The sequence below is a fragment of the Apteryx rowi genome, unplaced genomic scaffold (assembly GCF_003343035.1).
Source record: "Apteryx rowi isolate R43461 unplaced genomic scaffold, aptRow1 scaffold_96, whole genome shotgun sequence".
Lineage (NCBI taxonomy): Eukaryota > Metazoa > Chordata > Aves > Apterygiformes > Apterygidae > Apteryx > Apteryx rowi.
The window spans coordinates 294,528-310,134 of NW_020451271.1; the positions used below are offsets into that span (position 1 = coordinate 294,528).

The following is a 15,607-nucleotide window of genomic DNA, read 5'->3' on the forward strand; positions in this document are numbered from 1 at the left end:
TTAATACTTCAGTTTTTCATAGACCAAGGGAATAGAAAGAAAACATTAAGCCATGGAAGTATGGAGTTTACAGAAGGCTACCAAATCCAGCCAGACTCAGTAGTTAATATATGGATGGCTATTAATTTATCTCTGTATTGGCATTTGAACTAGCTGGTTTAAAGCTGGCTCAGCTGGCTTTGGATTAGCAGGTAAACCACTGAGAATGTTAAGACATTGAAATGACCAACAGTTTAGAGGTGCATTTTGTTCAGCCAATATCATTTATTTTAATACATTTACATCTTTTTGAAAAGAAATATATTACAATGAATATAATACAAGTTTTTGCAGTTTCACTAGAACGTGAAAGGTTTGTAGATTTCCTTCAGGTCTTTTTCTAGTTTTTCATGAAAACATAAAGGTACTTCCCCAGGCCACTCCCCTGTCCCCACACTCAATCTGCCTTTTTACAATAAAAATACTATTTTACCTATGGAGGGGGAAAAAACCAAAATGTTTCAGTTATAAAAGAGACAAAATTTTAGCTGTGGTTGAATTTTGATAATTATTTTGAACTAGGGGACAAAATTCTAACTATATTGCTCTGGGAAAGTATTTGCTGGCAGAAGAAAAGAACTACTGTAGTTGCACAAATTCAAGATCTCAACTTGCATTTGGTAAAAAGGGAAACATGTACCAGCATTGTGCATTATCCCCACTGCTTTCCAGTACCATAATGGTATAATTTATGTATTTTCTGTTAGACTGATAAATTAGCATCTTCCTATAGATTTTCACCCAATCTTACAACATTTTTATTTAGATTTTATATATATATATATAAAGTTTATGTTTTATAGGGTGCGTATGTAGTAKAAAGTTTATATGTACCATATATAATATATATTTTCATAGAAATTTCAATCTGTACCTGAAATCAACATCATTGGTTGGTTGTAAAATACCCAGTCCTGCACGGGATTGGTCTAAAGACGGACATTGCACATTACTGTCTACAAGCTCTATCTCAAAATATGAAAGTATCAAAGTCAAAAATTGTTTAATTTCATGGACAGCAAATAGCCTGCCAGGACACTTTGCAATTCCTGTCCCAAATGGCATATAATAATATTTTAACTTGCAACCATTGCGGTAGAAGTCAGTCTTTTCTTCTCCGTTCTCATCAAGATAGCGATCATACTTGAATGTCTGTAATAAAATCCACAAAAAAGTTACCTGATATTTGAGTACCTCTGAGGACTGGGTAATACCATTAAGACATAAAATGCAGGCAGGGAAGGAAGAGTCCCTTGCAGGAAGCATTGCACAGGACGGTTGCCTTGCCTATCATTGAGCCTCCAGGGAAAGGAATAGACTGTCTGGGGTAGAACAGAGAACCAGCTGTGGCAGCAGTACTGATGAATGCTTTAGTAAGGGGCATGTTAGTTCCCGCTAAAGCCTGGAGTTGAATGCATTGTGATAAACACTTACCAAGGGATCAGCATAGATTTCGGGATCAAAGTGCAACAGTTGAGGATAAAGAGCTACAATATCATCTCTGCGAATGTTGTAGAACTCCTTCTCTAAGTGCAATGTGAAGTCCTCCTTAGCAACTCGGAAAGTCATGGAGGCACTCGATAACCTCATTGCTTCCTTGATGATGCTATCTGTAGAGAGAAGAAAAAGAATGATTAACATGGAAATAGTATGTGTGTGTCCTTGAGGGAGGTCATATAATTCTGAATTATTGCAAACCCGCTATCAAACCCTGCATTTATTTAAAGATATAATTTAACAATAACTTTATAGATGTCTAAGAAATTATCTTTCTCATTTGTTGTTAGTATTATTATCCTTTCTGCAGATAACACTGAGGACATAATCTACTTTTCTCAAGAATGATATTTATAGTTGATGCAATAAAATATTTGAAAGTGAGAGACATTTTTACTGCAATGAACAGGACTTTCTGAAACTTAGAGGTGATGCATAGAAAACAATACTAACAAAAAGCAACTTGTATTTGTTTGCTTTCACTATAAATTGTTTTCTTTTTAAACTTGGACATTTCTGAAAAATGTACCTGTCATTYACAGAACATTGAGAAGAAATACAGGTAGTGGTATTAGAAGATCTTGCTTCACATAGTAAGAGTTGGGACATAAAATCTGGCAACACCCATTTCTTGGATCTTAAGTCATTACTAAAAAAATATTGCTCTAAATTAGCTGTGGGTCTCCAATGCTATGAAGCTGTGTAGCAGTTTTCATACATGCCATTACCTAGGAAAAAGTGCTATTTATTTGAATTCTGATATTCTCAGTACTACCTGGAACATTGGGAAGACTGATTGTGTTGGCCGTTGCTAAAGAATGTTTAAGATTTTTGTTTTGGTGTTCGTTGGCTAATAGTAATTTAGTTACAGTGTTTATATGATAAAAAATAGAAGATTCTGAAAATTGCAGGGTGATTTCTTGTACTGCTCCACAAAATAGTCATACCTAGTATGGGCATATTATCCAGCTGTTTTCGGTTCAAGGAAATATTTTTGCTGTCTAAGCCGATCTTTTCTCCAGCACTTTCCAAAACAGTTTTCACTTCTTCAGTAGCAGCTCTCATTGCTTCTGGACTCCTAAAATCAAAATAGCAGAAATATAACATGATCTCACACTTAAGAATGGTATAAAAGGGGTTTTGCCATTCATTTACTTCCTGACTAAAATTCAGTTTGTTAGCTGACAAGTACAACCTTCTAAAATGAAAATGTTGCTGCAAAATCCACTTACTTAATTACAGTTTTTCATTTATTGGCAAAGATACATTAGCTTCAAAAGTGGAAAAGAACTCCAYGTATTTGATTCTTTCTCCAGTGATGAGAGGGACAGAACTAACATGCATAACACAGTTAAATAAATAGTGATGTCACTAAAAGCAATGCCAAGAAAAAGAAATGAAACAATTGGTTGTAGATTAGGCAATAGCCCCACTGCAGGTAAAAAGTTTGGAACAGGATCAGTTTTACAACATCACTTTTCCTTAGTAATGTCCTATTTTGTGGCAATGTTCTATCTATCTGAAAAGAATCTTTCTAATACTAAAATCAACATAGTATCCTTCACTTTCTTGACTTTCTTACAAACATGGAATACATGATGGTGACACAATCAGATTAATCAAATCAATATCAAATCAATAAAGACACAATCAGAGTGCTAAAAGACTCTAAGACCAGAAGAATTTAAGCCAATGAGGCTCTTAGTATGAAAAGTCCCAAAGAACTTCAACTATTAGCATTGGCAGGTAAATATGATGGATGCAATTCACCGACTAAGTAAAACTGTCAGAGATTTAGATATATACATAGAGTTAGTCATGCGGAGGTAGATTACAAGCCACAGACACACACTCTAAAATGGACATTTAATAGTATTACCTAAATTGTGCACTCCTCTCATGAATAACAAGCCCAGTAATCACAATCTACACTGCAGATATCTAAAGTTAAGTGTGTCCCCAAATTGTAGGAAAATACTACATAGAACAGTCTAGTCTGGAAATTTGGGAAATTAGGTACAAGAATTCTGACCCACATAAGGCTTTGAATGCCCCCTTCTATTAAGGAATGTTGACATATATCTTAAATGAAACTCAAAATCTCAGGCCTAAAACTTCATGTATTAATGCAAGGTTTTGGGCCCGGCTCTTCATTCTGCCACAACAGCTTGGTTCACACATAACAACATTGCTGCAGAGCTGGGGAGGAGGGTGGCAGGGAGTTGCCATCAGATTCTTGGTGTATGTCTGCATAATTCCTTCAATCTCAGTAGGTCAATCAATGTATAAACTATTTTCTATTAAGTATCTGTGAAAAAAACAGTTAGGTTAAAGTTTATTTTGCCTAGTCTACGGAAATGGTCTAAAAATTTTCCATTGTAYTGGGAGCCTTCAAAACATTTAATGTTCTGCCTGCAACCAATACTTTTAAGGTCACATTGTGTAGATTTACTCCAAAGTGTTGTACACACTATTTTTATGCTAGGACTAAAGGTATTGAGTTGGAATGGGGTTTTTTTTGAAAAATTTCCTATGGAATTCCTCTATGGTACCATTGCTTGGTCTGAGATGAGAGAGGGGGTTTCTGTGGAAGTCCACAACAATGTGCCACTACAGTTGTAATCAGCAAGCTTTTTGACATTGACATTGAAGAGGTATCAAGCAGCAGAATTTGCCTGTAATAGTGACCCAGTTTCTGAAAGATAACAAACATTATTTTCCTCATTTGGAATAAAGAAGCATTGGAACTTACTTAATAAGATAGAACAAGCTCCAAAAAGTGGCAGGAATGGTGTTGGCTTGCGAGGCCCACAGCACTGCCACATGGGTTTTTGCTTTTTCCTTGTCATCAAAGGTTGACAGAGTGTCGTTCAGGAACATGCGGAGGGTGACAAGCTCGGAGAGCTTGTTCCTCTTCAGCAGATTCTTGTGGAGCAGTGCCTCTCCCAGCTTCTCACGTGCACTGTGGGCACTCTTGAACAAATGGATCGGCAGGCCTGCCACAAGGGCTGGAAAGATCTTATCAAATTCCTTGAAGTTTTCAAGGGCATTTAGGATATGAGCTCTCTCAGTTTCCTGCTTTGATAGATTTTTATCATGACTTGAATTAAATTCTGTACCAAAAAGTGTTAAAAAGCCAGACTCAAACATCACCCGGCAACAGAATGCATAAAGTCCTTCTGTCACCCAGATATTAGGCTGGACCTTAGATGTTCTTGATTGCAGCATGACATATTGCAGGTTTTCCATCATTGCTTCGATGAGGGGATCTAGAGCATTACCTTGAAGGGTTCTAATGAAAGTCTGATGAAAATTTTCGGTGGTGTTTCCCTCCATTGGATCAATACTACCATGCCCAAAAGCCTGTCACAAAATAAATTGTATATACGGTAAATAAGGCCTATCGTAACCTTGGTGATAAAGTCTAGCAGAAATTAAAGCCAAAGTATAACTTCATAGCTTACTAGAGGGAAGCACAATAAGGACTATTAATACTAGAACTGATACTTTCTCAGAGAGCCATAGCAGCTATTAAGTAGGCAAACAAAAATAGATTCTAACAGATGCTTATAAATAAACAGACATGATTACCTAGGGCTTCCTTCAAATCTCACTGACATCAACAGGAGCCTTTTTGCTTGCTTCAGTAAGAGTTTGATTGAGCTTTTACTGTGTTACATCATTTTTTAAGACATTAGCATATAATCTTCCATAGTGGTGAATACCTCCTGAAGAAGGTTTCAGCTTCAGCAAGCTACATATCATTTTGCAGAGGATGCTAACTGTATATTCACTTTAGCAATCTGGGATACTACATGACTAAATAATGTCATTCTTGGATAATCCAAATGACTGCAAATTCCCTTTCCATTAAGGAAAGGGGAAAAAAAAGACCACAATCTTTTAAACTGATAAAGTGCAGAAATATGAAACAAATTATATTTCAAAGATGTAATTATGCTGTGAAGTTATGTAGAGATTAACTAGGTACTGTCTGACCTGACAGCAGATATTTTGCATGTTAAATATTACAACCATTTTTAAAATAGTACCTTGGCAGAAGTAGCAAAATGGAACTTTTTCCAGTCCAAGTGTTTTCCCTGGCGTATCAAGGAACGGTATGAAAAAGGGTCAGTGAGGAAATGAATGTATTTTCCAGCTACTCGGCAAGTAAAAATGTGTCCATGCTTCTTCTGCTTTTCTCTGAGGAATTCGAGGGGGTTGGCACCGAACTGCAAGGCACAGCCCAGGTATGGAAGGAACCCATTTTCAAGTGGTGGCTCACCTTGTCGCCTACAAAATGCAAACAAGTGCTGAATTTAGAAGTGTGCATCAAGATATCTCCTTCAAGACTACCAGCTAAGTGGTGATGCTAGACTTTTTGTAATGTTTGTTTTCTGCTATACTGTTGACAAAGAATTTCCCCCCGCCATGAACAGTAAGTCTGTTATGAGGTCTATGGTATACTAGAAAGAATAACTTTATGCATTTCAATAAACATAATAAACCACAATTTGTCTACATCACCTTTTTTTCTCCCTGCCTCAGGAACTTATTTTTCACCTGGTTGAATACAACATTGTTTCCACTGGCCTAACTTACATGCACAGATACATAATTGATCCATAAATAAATAAACCATCCCACTAATATTGTTAGAGCCATCCTTGGGCAATGATATCCATAATTCAATTTGAATACCAGGGGAAATAACCTTCTGAGTGTAGAAAGGTTGTTATTATTGGCGTGTCCCATTTGGAGTAGATCCTGTAGTGCTGAAAACAGTGGGAATTTTGCCATGATCTTCAGTAAGCATAAAAGTTAGTCTTTCAGGCAAAGCATCATTAAGCACATGATTATAGTTAAGCCTATGCTTATGATATATTTTAATCTGAAAGTCAAATAACTACTTTATTGCATAAGGTGAAAAATGGATGCTAAAATAACTTCCAAATAATACTTTAGCTCTTCTAATATGATCCTATTGGATATTATACAAAATTAACTATTTTATACCTTTTTTATTAAACTTTTAAAGAGAATAAAAAAACGACTGTCAAAAAATATAAAGGTACAATAGGTACACAAATTGTTCTTTCCGTAAATGTGGCACAAGCCAGTAGGATAAATGCTTAAGTTCCTGCTTTTTAAAAAATAGGTATTCAACACAGTAAACAATACAAGTATGATCTCTATTAAAAGCATGTAACTAGGTATGAAAGATTAGATAAGGGATGTAAGTAGGTATTAGACTATATTAGAAATAAGTGGGTATTAGCTGTGATTACAATGCAGGTAAAACTATAGCCCAGTACTTTAGGAAATCAGAACATGCATATTAATATTTTAATTACCTCATTTATGCAGGTATAGATTTATAGATTTGAATCTACACCTATGTCTAGGCATTACCCCACTATTTTTAAAAAGCCTGTACACAAAAAATGTAACATAAACCTCTCAAAAGTTCAAGCTACAGTGTTGCCTGCATTATCCTGCACCTGTCAATTTATATTCCTCAGATTACTCTGCTTTTAGTCTCACACACAGTATATTTGACAGAAATAAAGGCTGGGTACACTAAGATGCATTTTAAAAAAGATTTCTTACCTCCTCCTCCTCCTTCCTATAAGAAACCAATAAACACAATAGAGTATTGTCACTGCTCCCCAGATCCAAGATGCTACAAACATTTTAGGTCAACGCCCGAAAACTTGCAAGTGGAAAACCTGGTAACTGCCAGTATGGCAGAAGAGGTGGCTGAGAATGGTACAGAAAACAGGTCACTTTTTATATACAGTAGGTGCACCAGTGTATGTAATGGAATTCAGTCAACCTAACAAGCTATTAATTAACCATTTCTGGACAGTCTATTTTGTCTTTGTTCCGGCATCTTTCTGTAGAGAGCTTCGTTGATCTAGACAGTTGCAGACATGGCCTTGAGCTGATATCACATATCAGTAGCAGTTCCAAAGTAATCAAACAGCTGTAATAGTTGATAATTTGAAGGTCTCTCAGATGTGTTTTGATCTATCCCATAGATTTACCAACTACAGTTTATAGTTCAAATTTAGCAATAAATGAAATGGCTACTGACAGGTGTCCAGTGGATACAGGCTGGACTAAATGGTGGGTAAAGTTATTGTTGTCCTTTGGCTGCCAGCCTACTCATCTCCTCCCTTCTTTTTCTTGTGGATTGACTAGGCTCTAATGTGCATGGGTCAGGTTTGGTTGGGGAAAAAAGATTGCTAAAGAAATGGACTTACTCCCTCTAACAAAGTTTCTCTAGTAGAAAGGGAAAAATGGGCTTCCTATGATGCAAAGCAAGAGAAAAGAAATCAGAATTAGAGCACCACACTGTTTCTCAATGTCTTTGGATCCTCTTCCATCTCCAATTCACCTTTTGTCTTCCCATTTAATTCTTCTATCTTTTGTCTTTGCCCCAAACTGTACAGTACCAATTCAGCCAACTTTATGGCCTTGGAATATGGCCTCTAGTCCTGTTTCAGGAAATCTCTGAAGAACATATTGAATTTTCAGAAGACCTAGAAGACCGAGTTCCTTCATTTTCTAATTCACTCCTTTCCATGCTCCTTTCCATGTTCATAAATTGCTAAGATCTTTCTAATTCTCCATTTAACCAGTCACTTTTGCTCAGAGATCTCCTTTAACCAGATATCACAAACCCTTACACTGTCCTACTGCTCCAATGATAGAAATCATCCAGAGACTTCCTCTTCTTATCTCATAAACTGCCCTGAATTTTAGTTCTACATGCCTCACTCCTCTGATTCCACACCTCTGTGTTTTAAAACTCAAAATCATTTCATTACCTTAACTCCCAAGCTTCAAGTCTTTCCCTCACCTGCCTGCATCATTATGAGCCTAGAAGACTACAAGTTAAGATACATCCTCCACATCAGAGGAATATCTATCCTAATCTCCTGCATCTTCCAAGCAGACCCAAGTGGCAGGACCTTTCCCAGCAGTGTTGACTAAGTTCTCCTTCTCAGTAGACTCATTTTGGTTCTAAATGAGTTATGAGTGACTTTCTCAGTGAGGGAGGTAGAGGTGGAGTCAAAGGTTTGGGACAGAGATGTCTGGGAGAAGATCCTAAAAAACAGACTTGCTTGGAGAACAAAGCTTATGCTGAGCTGTATATTGCATTGCTATTAGTTCAGATCCTGAGGGGCCAAGAAGGGAGAAATTGGAACATACAGTCTATCAGCTCTGGGCTGGAGACACCCAGGCATAAAATAACTGCTGGAGGTATTCCAGCTGCCCAAAGGTCAGTGCCACAAGTGCTCCTGGATGTACTCTTATTTGGCAGAGAATAAGTCAGGCTCCTCCCTGATGTTTTCCCTCAAGGCTATGCTGTGGGAAGGAGAGCACTCTTGGTGCTCAGAGAGGAGAAAGAGTAATCTGGGATGAATTTAGTGATCATTAAATAGAAAACACCTCTTGTCTTTCAATTAAAGACTTTAAGAAAAGTTAAGGAAAAAATTATGAGGACTATTTTATTGTGTGACAGTGCTTTTTCTTGTTTGAAATAAATACGTTCCATGACTAACTTACCATAATGAGGGCTGTTGGATCACCACTGAAAACAGGACATGGCTATATTATTTCTATTACAATAATGGTTTAATCAGTTAAGATTATGCCTTTTTCCCTTTCAGCTACTGACTACTGAGGGATCAAACTTTGGCTTCCCCCTAGTACCTGGCATGCAGCCATGCAGCAGGAGGTTCAGACATATAGTGATATCTCATGAGTAACGCAGGATCTAGTGTTTCTAAGAGAGAAACTGCTGGTTTGTAGTCATTTTCAAGTTCACTTTTGTACCAGTTTTTGCTGATGTCCCTACAGCAGGGCAATAAAACACTAAAAGCTTGGAGCTTTTGCCAAAGTCTACCACTTCAAGTACAACACTGAAGGCACCAAGCTGCAAATCTGATAGATGGGAATGTTCCTCTGACTTCAAACCAAGGTAGGTAGTGAGAAACAAAATAACTATACAAAATGCCATTAAATTTGAGGCAATTTGTAATTTTCTTTCTGAGAAAAATATACTTTTTACTACATTGAGTTTTGCCCTCATTTAATCTAAAAGCCACCTCCTTTTGCATGTCAGGTCAAGATCCAGTGTCCTACCCCACTTCCTTTTAGACAGAGGTGTTTCTTTAATTTTCCTAGAAAAAACTTCCTTTTGACCTGCTTCAGTGAGCTTGGTATAACAGAATCACTTTATATCACTTTTTCTCATTTCCTGCTCATTCCCGTTATGCGAAATTTCAGTTCTGGATGTCATCTTTGACTAAATACTCTCATTTCCCCATCCTAAACAAGTATGAACATTTTATTATGTTTGTGTCTACTTCTTTTATTACATGTGTATAGGTCTCAGCCTTTTTTTGTCCAAACAACAGTTAACAAGAAAGTTGGAAGTTTCTGTCAGTTTTGTGTCTAACACTTATACCATAACAATATTTATCCAGCAATTGATACATGTTGCAGCACGTAAAGCTGTCAGTTGTATCTGCCTTTTCCTTACATATTTTGGTTAGATGTAGCACAGTGTGAAGAGAATAGCATTTACAAATGCCATTCTGTTGCCACAACAGAAGGAGCAACTACTCTAAAATCTGTCCGCCTTCTTTTCTCTTTTTGATTTGTACATATCTAATAGCAGTGCAAGTGTAACCTGGTATAAGCAAGGACTGGAGCTGTTTGGCATTCTACCTTAAATAATTGCTCTTTCTGGCAGGAAAACCAAATGTGCCCCCTCTTTTCCATTTAAGCGACCCTTATTTTGCAGCACCTTTGATGAATAACTATAACAACAGAACAGAGTTACTCTCACACAGTTTGAGGTGCTTAATGATACTAGATCACCCCCCCACACCTAGTTTCTTAAATAATCCAATTATAGTCCAAAGTCAGCCAGGACTATAGTATGCTGCAGCCTGTAATATATGTCCTGTAATAAATGCAAGTAGTAGCATTGTCTGCCACAGATATTTCCCCAAATTCAGCAGATGGGAAATATGATTCTCCACTCATTTATACCACTGGACTTTATACTTTCCTAATTTTTCACTAACACCAGGAGGGCACCTTGAAGCTCTGGTTATCATATTCTAAAGTTCTTCAGTGTCAAATAGACAGAGATTTCTCAGCCAGTTGCCTTCCAATTTATATAGCTGGGCCCGGAGGCACCATGTTGCCCACGTGGTTCTCCCAGGCTGCTTGCAGCCACAGGCAGTGGCCACCGCTCTGATCAACAGATAGTATATTTTCCATGACACTTTATGTTCTGAGGGCATCTCTCTTGACCCAAGCTTGAAAGGGCAACCCAAAGAGGGCATGGATACAGTCAAAAAAAAAAAATCATACTGACTGGTTTTGTTCTGCTTTGTGAAGCAGATTTCTGGCATAAATGGTAAGAGGAATATCAGCAAAAAAGAACTGACATAACTTGGACTCAACACTTGTCCCAGGCCAATGATACCAGTGGGAACAAAGCACCATGTACATTTGAACATATGAGCTCTTTACAGTTTTGAATATGCCAGTCTTGGGTGCTGATCCCTTAAGAACAGTGGAGAAACTCAGCAATGCATTTCTGTATAGTTTGATAGTAGTTAGCATAAGTTAATGGGACATGGGGTTAACTTTTTAACAGCTGTCATTTGATCTTTTCTTTAAGCCCTAATGAATGCTAAGCTAGAACCAGTCCAAAAAGAGCAACTCAAATAGAACATGAAAGCAGACAAAGCGGCATGCAACATTTTACCCAGTGAGACGTGTTTAGCATCCACTTCCATCTCAGTCTGAGCACAGCTGCCCATGCTGGTGGGAGGATCACCAGATATAAGGGTTTTGTTGAGTCTTCTGGGCCAGGACTTGTGCGGGGAATGATGCAGAGTTACCTTGCACCACATGCCCCCAAAAGGCTCAAAGACCTTTTTCTCCTAGGTATGCCTACTGCCTGTGCACAGAGCTTGCCACTTGTCCCACACCTCTGCTTCACTCTGTGCACCATGCATGATCATGGTCATGACCTTCTTGGAGCCAGTACTCTTCCCATAAAGCAAACAGTCCCAGCTCACTTTTGGAAAGGAGCTGCTATAATTCCTGAAATCTACAAGAGACTTGTTTATTTTGCATAGCTGCTCAGAAGCAGCTCAATATCCATCCAAACTCTGTCTTCAATTCATATGTTGTATCCATATGGCTTTCATTAGCCATGACCCACCCCTGCTGTTTAAATAGGCAATAGTGGATAGGCAAACTGAAGTGAATAATTTTTTTCCACAGTTACTGATAGCTTCATAACTCAGGAGTGCACTGGAGCACAGAAGGGTGTGACTGAATTACAAGATTACCTTTTGCAATAAACAGCAAATTTACAGCCAGCTAACTATAAAATGAATTTATTTAGTAGAAGTCAACAAGAGATACACCCTATGAAGAAATGATTTACTTTTTCCTCTTGCTTATTTTGTGAGAATGGTTAATATTTTTCATCAACAGATGAAAAATATGGAAACAGCACAAAACAGAACACAAAAAGCAGTGCAATAGCAACACTTGCAGCAAGACAAAAGATCAGGAGGAGTTTCTGGGACATTACAGCCAGGAGACACATTGCAGCTGTGAAACATATAAAAGATATCTCAAAGGGTGGAGCAATATGGAAGGAAAGCATGAGATAAAAGTTTAGAAGTCCTGCAGTGTAGCTGCTAGTAGCTCAGAATCTTTTGCAGCTAGAAAATTACTGATTAATAATTGTATATCACCACCTACTGGTAAACTTATTGAAGCAGCACTTGTGTATTGTATTCTACAGCAGTCACTGAACTTTGCTACTCAGTATTTATGTTTCCTATTTCTACAAAGTAAGAACAATATTTATTTTAAGTGCCTCTTGGAAACATAACGGTATCCATTTAAAGGAATATATTTGTCTTCACATATAACTGTTGGGTTTATGAAAGTTATTATACTATGAGTTTCTGGGGAAAGGAAACCTCCATTTGTTCAGAGTGTAGGTATTTTGCAGGCAGTGGGACACTGCCTGTGCAGATATGCTGGGTAACATTGCTGAGGTTCCTGAGGGTTGGGGTGAAAACCCAGCTTTTCTGGGGTCACTGGGAATTTTGCCATTGACTTCAAGAGGACCTGGATTTTACTCTTCTCTAGCCATAAGTGAAAAACAGCTTTTTTTAGGGTGATATGACAGCTGTGATCACATTGGATTTTGTATTGAAGGGACAGTCCAGAAATTGAAGATCCTTGTCCAGTATCAGTGTTGACTTGACACCATATGTCCAGAAATCAATCCAGCTCATCAACCCCTTCTGTTTTCCAGAGGTCAGCACTGGTTCCTGGCTATGCTCAGGCACAGACTCGCCCTGGCAGTGAGCAGTTAAGGGTAATCAAGCAGTACAGTGCCTCATCGCTGCTGCGCTCCATTTTTTCTGTGCTTCCCCTTAACAAAAAAATGTTACTAGGGATTGGAATTATGACACCACTTGATTGCTGCCTTCCCTGATCCCACCTTGTTTTCACCACCATTTTAGAGCTCTGTAGCAACAGTGTAAACTAGCTGCTGTTATCAACTGATCATGCCAGAAATGTAGTCTCTTCACAGAGACTGTAACCCCAGAAGTAAACCCAGCAAATCCCTAAACTATTCTGTTCACCATTTCCTCTGTTTTCTTAGGCCAATGGAAATGGTGGTAGTCTTGTGTGCCTAAACAAGGACTGAGTATCTACAAGAATCTGAATAAAATGATATTAAATATGCCATAGAGAATAATGCTTCATTGATCTATTTAAGTATTTAGTGATCTATATAATCTATAATAATTTAATGCTATTGCAGTAGCATTCTACTGCTCTATATTAGCAACTGTCACAGTTGTTCAAAGGGCAGATTTTGCTTACATTGTACTTTGTCTTCTGCAAAATTTGTAAGTCATTTAGCTCCAGGAAAATACTGTACCTATTTTATTTTTTTATCCTGTAGATTGTTTGAATGTAATATGGTAGAGACACAGCTCTTCTGTCATCTGAGACCTTTGTGATTGCTCTGAACCTGTCGGGTTCTTTTCACTTTGAAGCACTTTGCATGTACAATGCCTTGTGTCTGCATTGGGATAATTGACACTGATTGATTATCAGGTTAGGCAGGCACAGGAAGTGGGTTTATTTGAATCCTGTTTCAAGACAGTTGCCCTCAACATTTCAAAAAGACTTCAATGTTATAGGGGAAAATGTTTACTTGAATGAACAAGCTAATGTTTATATGTTTATATTTTTATCTCAGAGCATCCTCTGAATGTGCTTATATATCAAACAATGAACTTTGTTTGCTTACACCATATCAGCTCATTTTCTCTCTGGGATTTTCTTTGTTCTTTGGAATGTCAATTCAAAATTTATTAGCCTTTCTGTCAAAACCTGGATCATACAATGACACAATCTTCCCTCTAATATGAAGTGTTATAAACTAAATCTCAGGAACAAATACTATCCTTTCTTTCATTTGAATGAGAATATTTTAATAATATGCTGCAATCTTGACAGGTTTCCTTCAAACTGTAGAAAAGGGAATTACAAAATCTATGTTTGCATAATTAGCAATTCAGAGTAGCAAGGTTTAAGTAAATTACTTTTTCTAGGTGCCATAGACAACCACCTGAAAAGAAGTGCAAAAATGAGAGTGGYGACAAAAGAGAACTGAGTTGAGGACCCAAGCAGGGAAACAAAATGGATACTGGGTGCAGAATAAAAAATCAAGAGTTACTACTACTCATTCAGTGCAGCAAACTGCATGTTCTCAAAGCAAGCATTTTTTCTTTTAAACTCGTGGTTGAGTAGTATTATYTGATAACAAAACAACAGTTTCTAAATTATCCTATTATACTTAAAAGCCTAACTCAGACATTTGAACACTGAACAGGGAGAAATCAAGCAAAGCTCAGCTCTGGTTACAAAAATGATACTGCTTACTATTACTAAATAACTATTTAGAGAAAGATAGTTACATAAGAAGCCAGTAGAAAATTACAATACAATCTGCTAGAAGAATGTGACAAGCTATTCTGGGCTGCCCCAGCAGATGGAGCAGGGAATGCAGAAGAACCTTCTGCTTTGCTTTGTTTGCCTTTGCTTTTTTTCCTCTCTCTCTCTCTTCCTTCCTTCCTTTCTTTTCTTTCTTTCTTTCTTTTTCTTTCTTTTTTTCTTTCTTTTTCTTTCACTGCATCTCCCTCTCTGTCCTTTTCTCCCTCTCTCCCTTTCTCTCTTTCTCTTTCTTTCTTTCTTTCTTGTGCACAGTCCTCCTGCCTCCCACATATCATTTTAGTTTACTAGTTGCTCTTCTGCAACTCATTGCACGAATTCATCTCCCTGAGTTAAGCCATCCTGCTCTAAACAAAAAGGGTAGCTCTTAATTCATGTCCCCTACTCCATCATACTCACAACTCACTTAACATTTCTGTCTAGAAGTCATGGAGGCTGAGTTGCTGGAAGGTCCCTAGCCATCCAAGTTTATGTCAGCAGTAGCAAGTGGTGTAAAAAAATAGGAGTAGATCCGTAGAGTGAAACAGTTGGTGCTGAAGACCTGATGCTTGCTCTATCTATATTTTGTTTCTGGTTTTGTTTTACTTCACAGTGGTCTGGCCAAATGGACTGAATACCCCTTAGTGGAACAGACCAGATGTGCTCATAGCCTGCAAAGGTTTATATTCATCCAAAATCAAACAATGCAGTTTGTGAACTCTAAATCTGTTTCACTAAATGCAAACCAAAATATTGTAAGAGGGTACATTTGGGAGATTTGCTTTGCACTCCCGACCCAAACTAAAATGCTTTTCACACATTCTTAAGACCTTGCCCCTTTCTGCTTACATATCGGAGTAAGGTACTATTGTCTGTGCCTTGCAGAACATCTAAATCCACTATTGCCAGGGAAAAGATAACAAGTCTTTAACTCTACTGAGTCTTAAGCCATGATTAGCTCAACCAAGCAAGTCAAAACAAAGGCTCTAAATCAGCAAAAAGG

The 15,607-nt window shown here is 37.7% G+C and overlaps 1 protein-coding gene across 1 annotated transcript; it reads right to left on the minus strand.

Annotated features, from left to right (window-relative positions):
- Window positions 1–656: 656 nt before the first annotated feature.
- Window positions 657–7,263, minus strand: LOC112960451 (cholesterol 7-alpha-monooxygenase). Its single transcript, XM_026054705.1, has 6 exons — window positions 7,147–7,263; window positions 5,589–5,829; window positions 4,289–4,899; window positions 2,484–2,614; window positions 1,474–1,649; window positions 657–1,191 (listed from the first exon to the last, which is right to left on the minus strand). Exons 1-6 carry the CDS (start codon window positions 7,227–7,229, stop codon window positions 892–894), a joined length of 1,542 nt encoding a protein of 513 aa, XP_025910490.1. The 5' UTR covers window positions 7,230–7,263; the 3' UTR covers window positions 657–891.
- Between the last annotated feature and the right edge of the window lie 8,344 nt (window positions 7,264–15,607).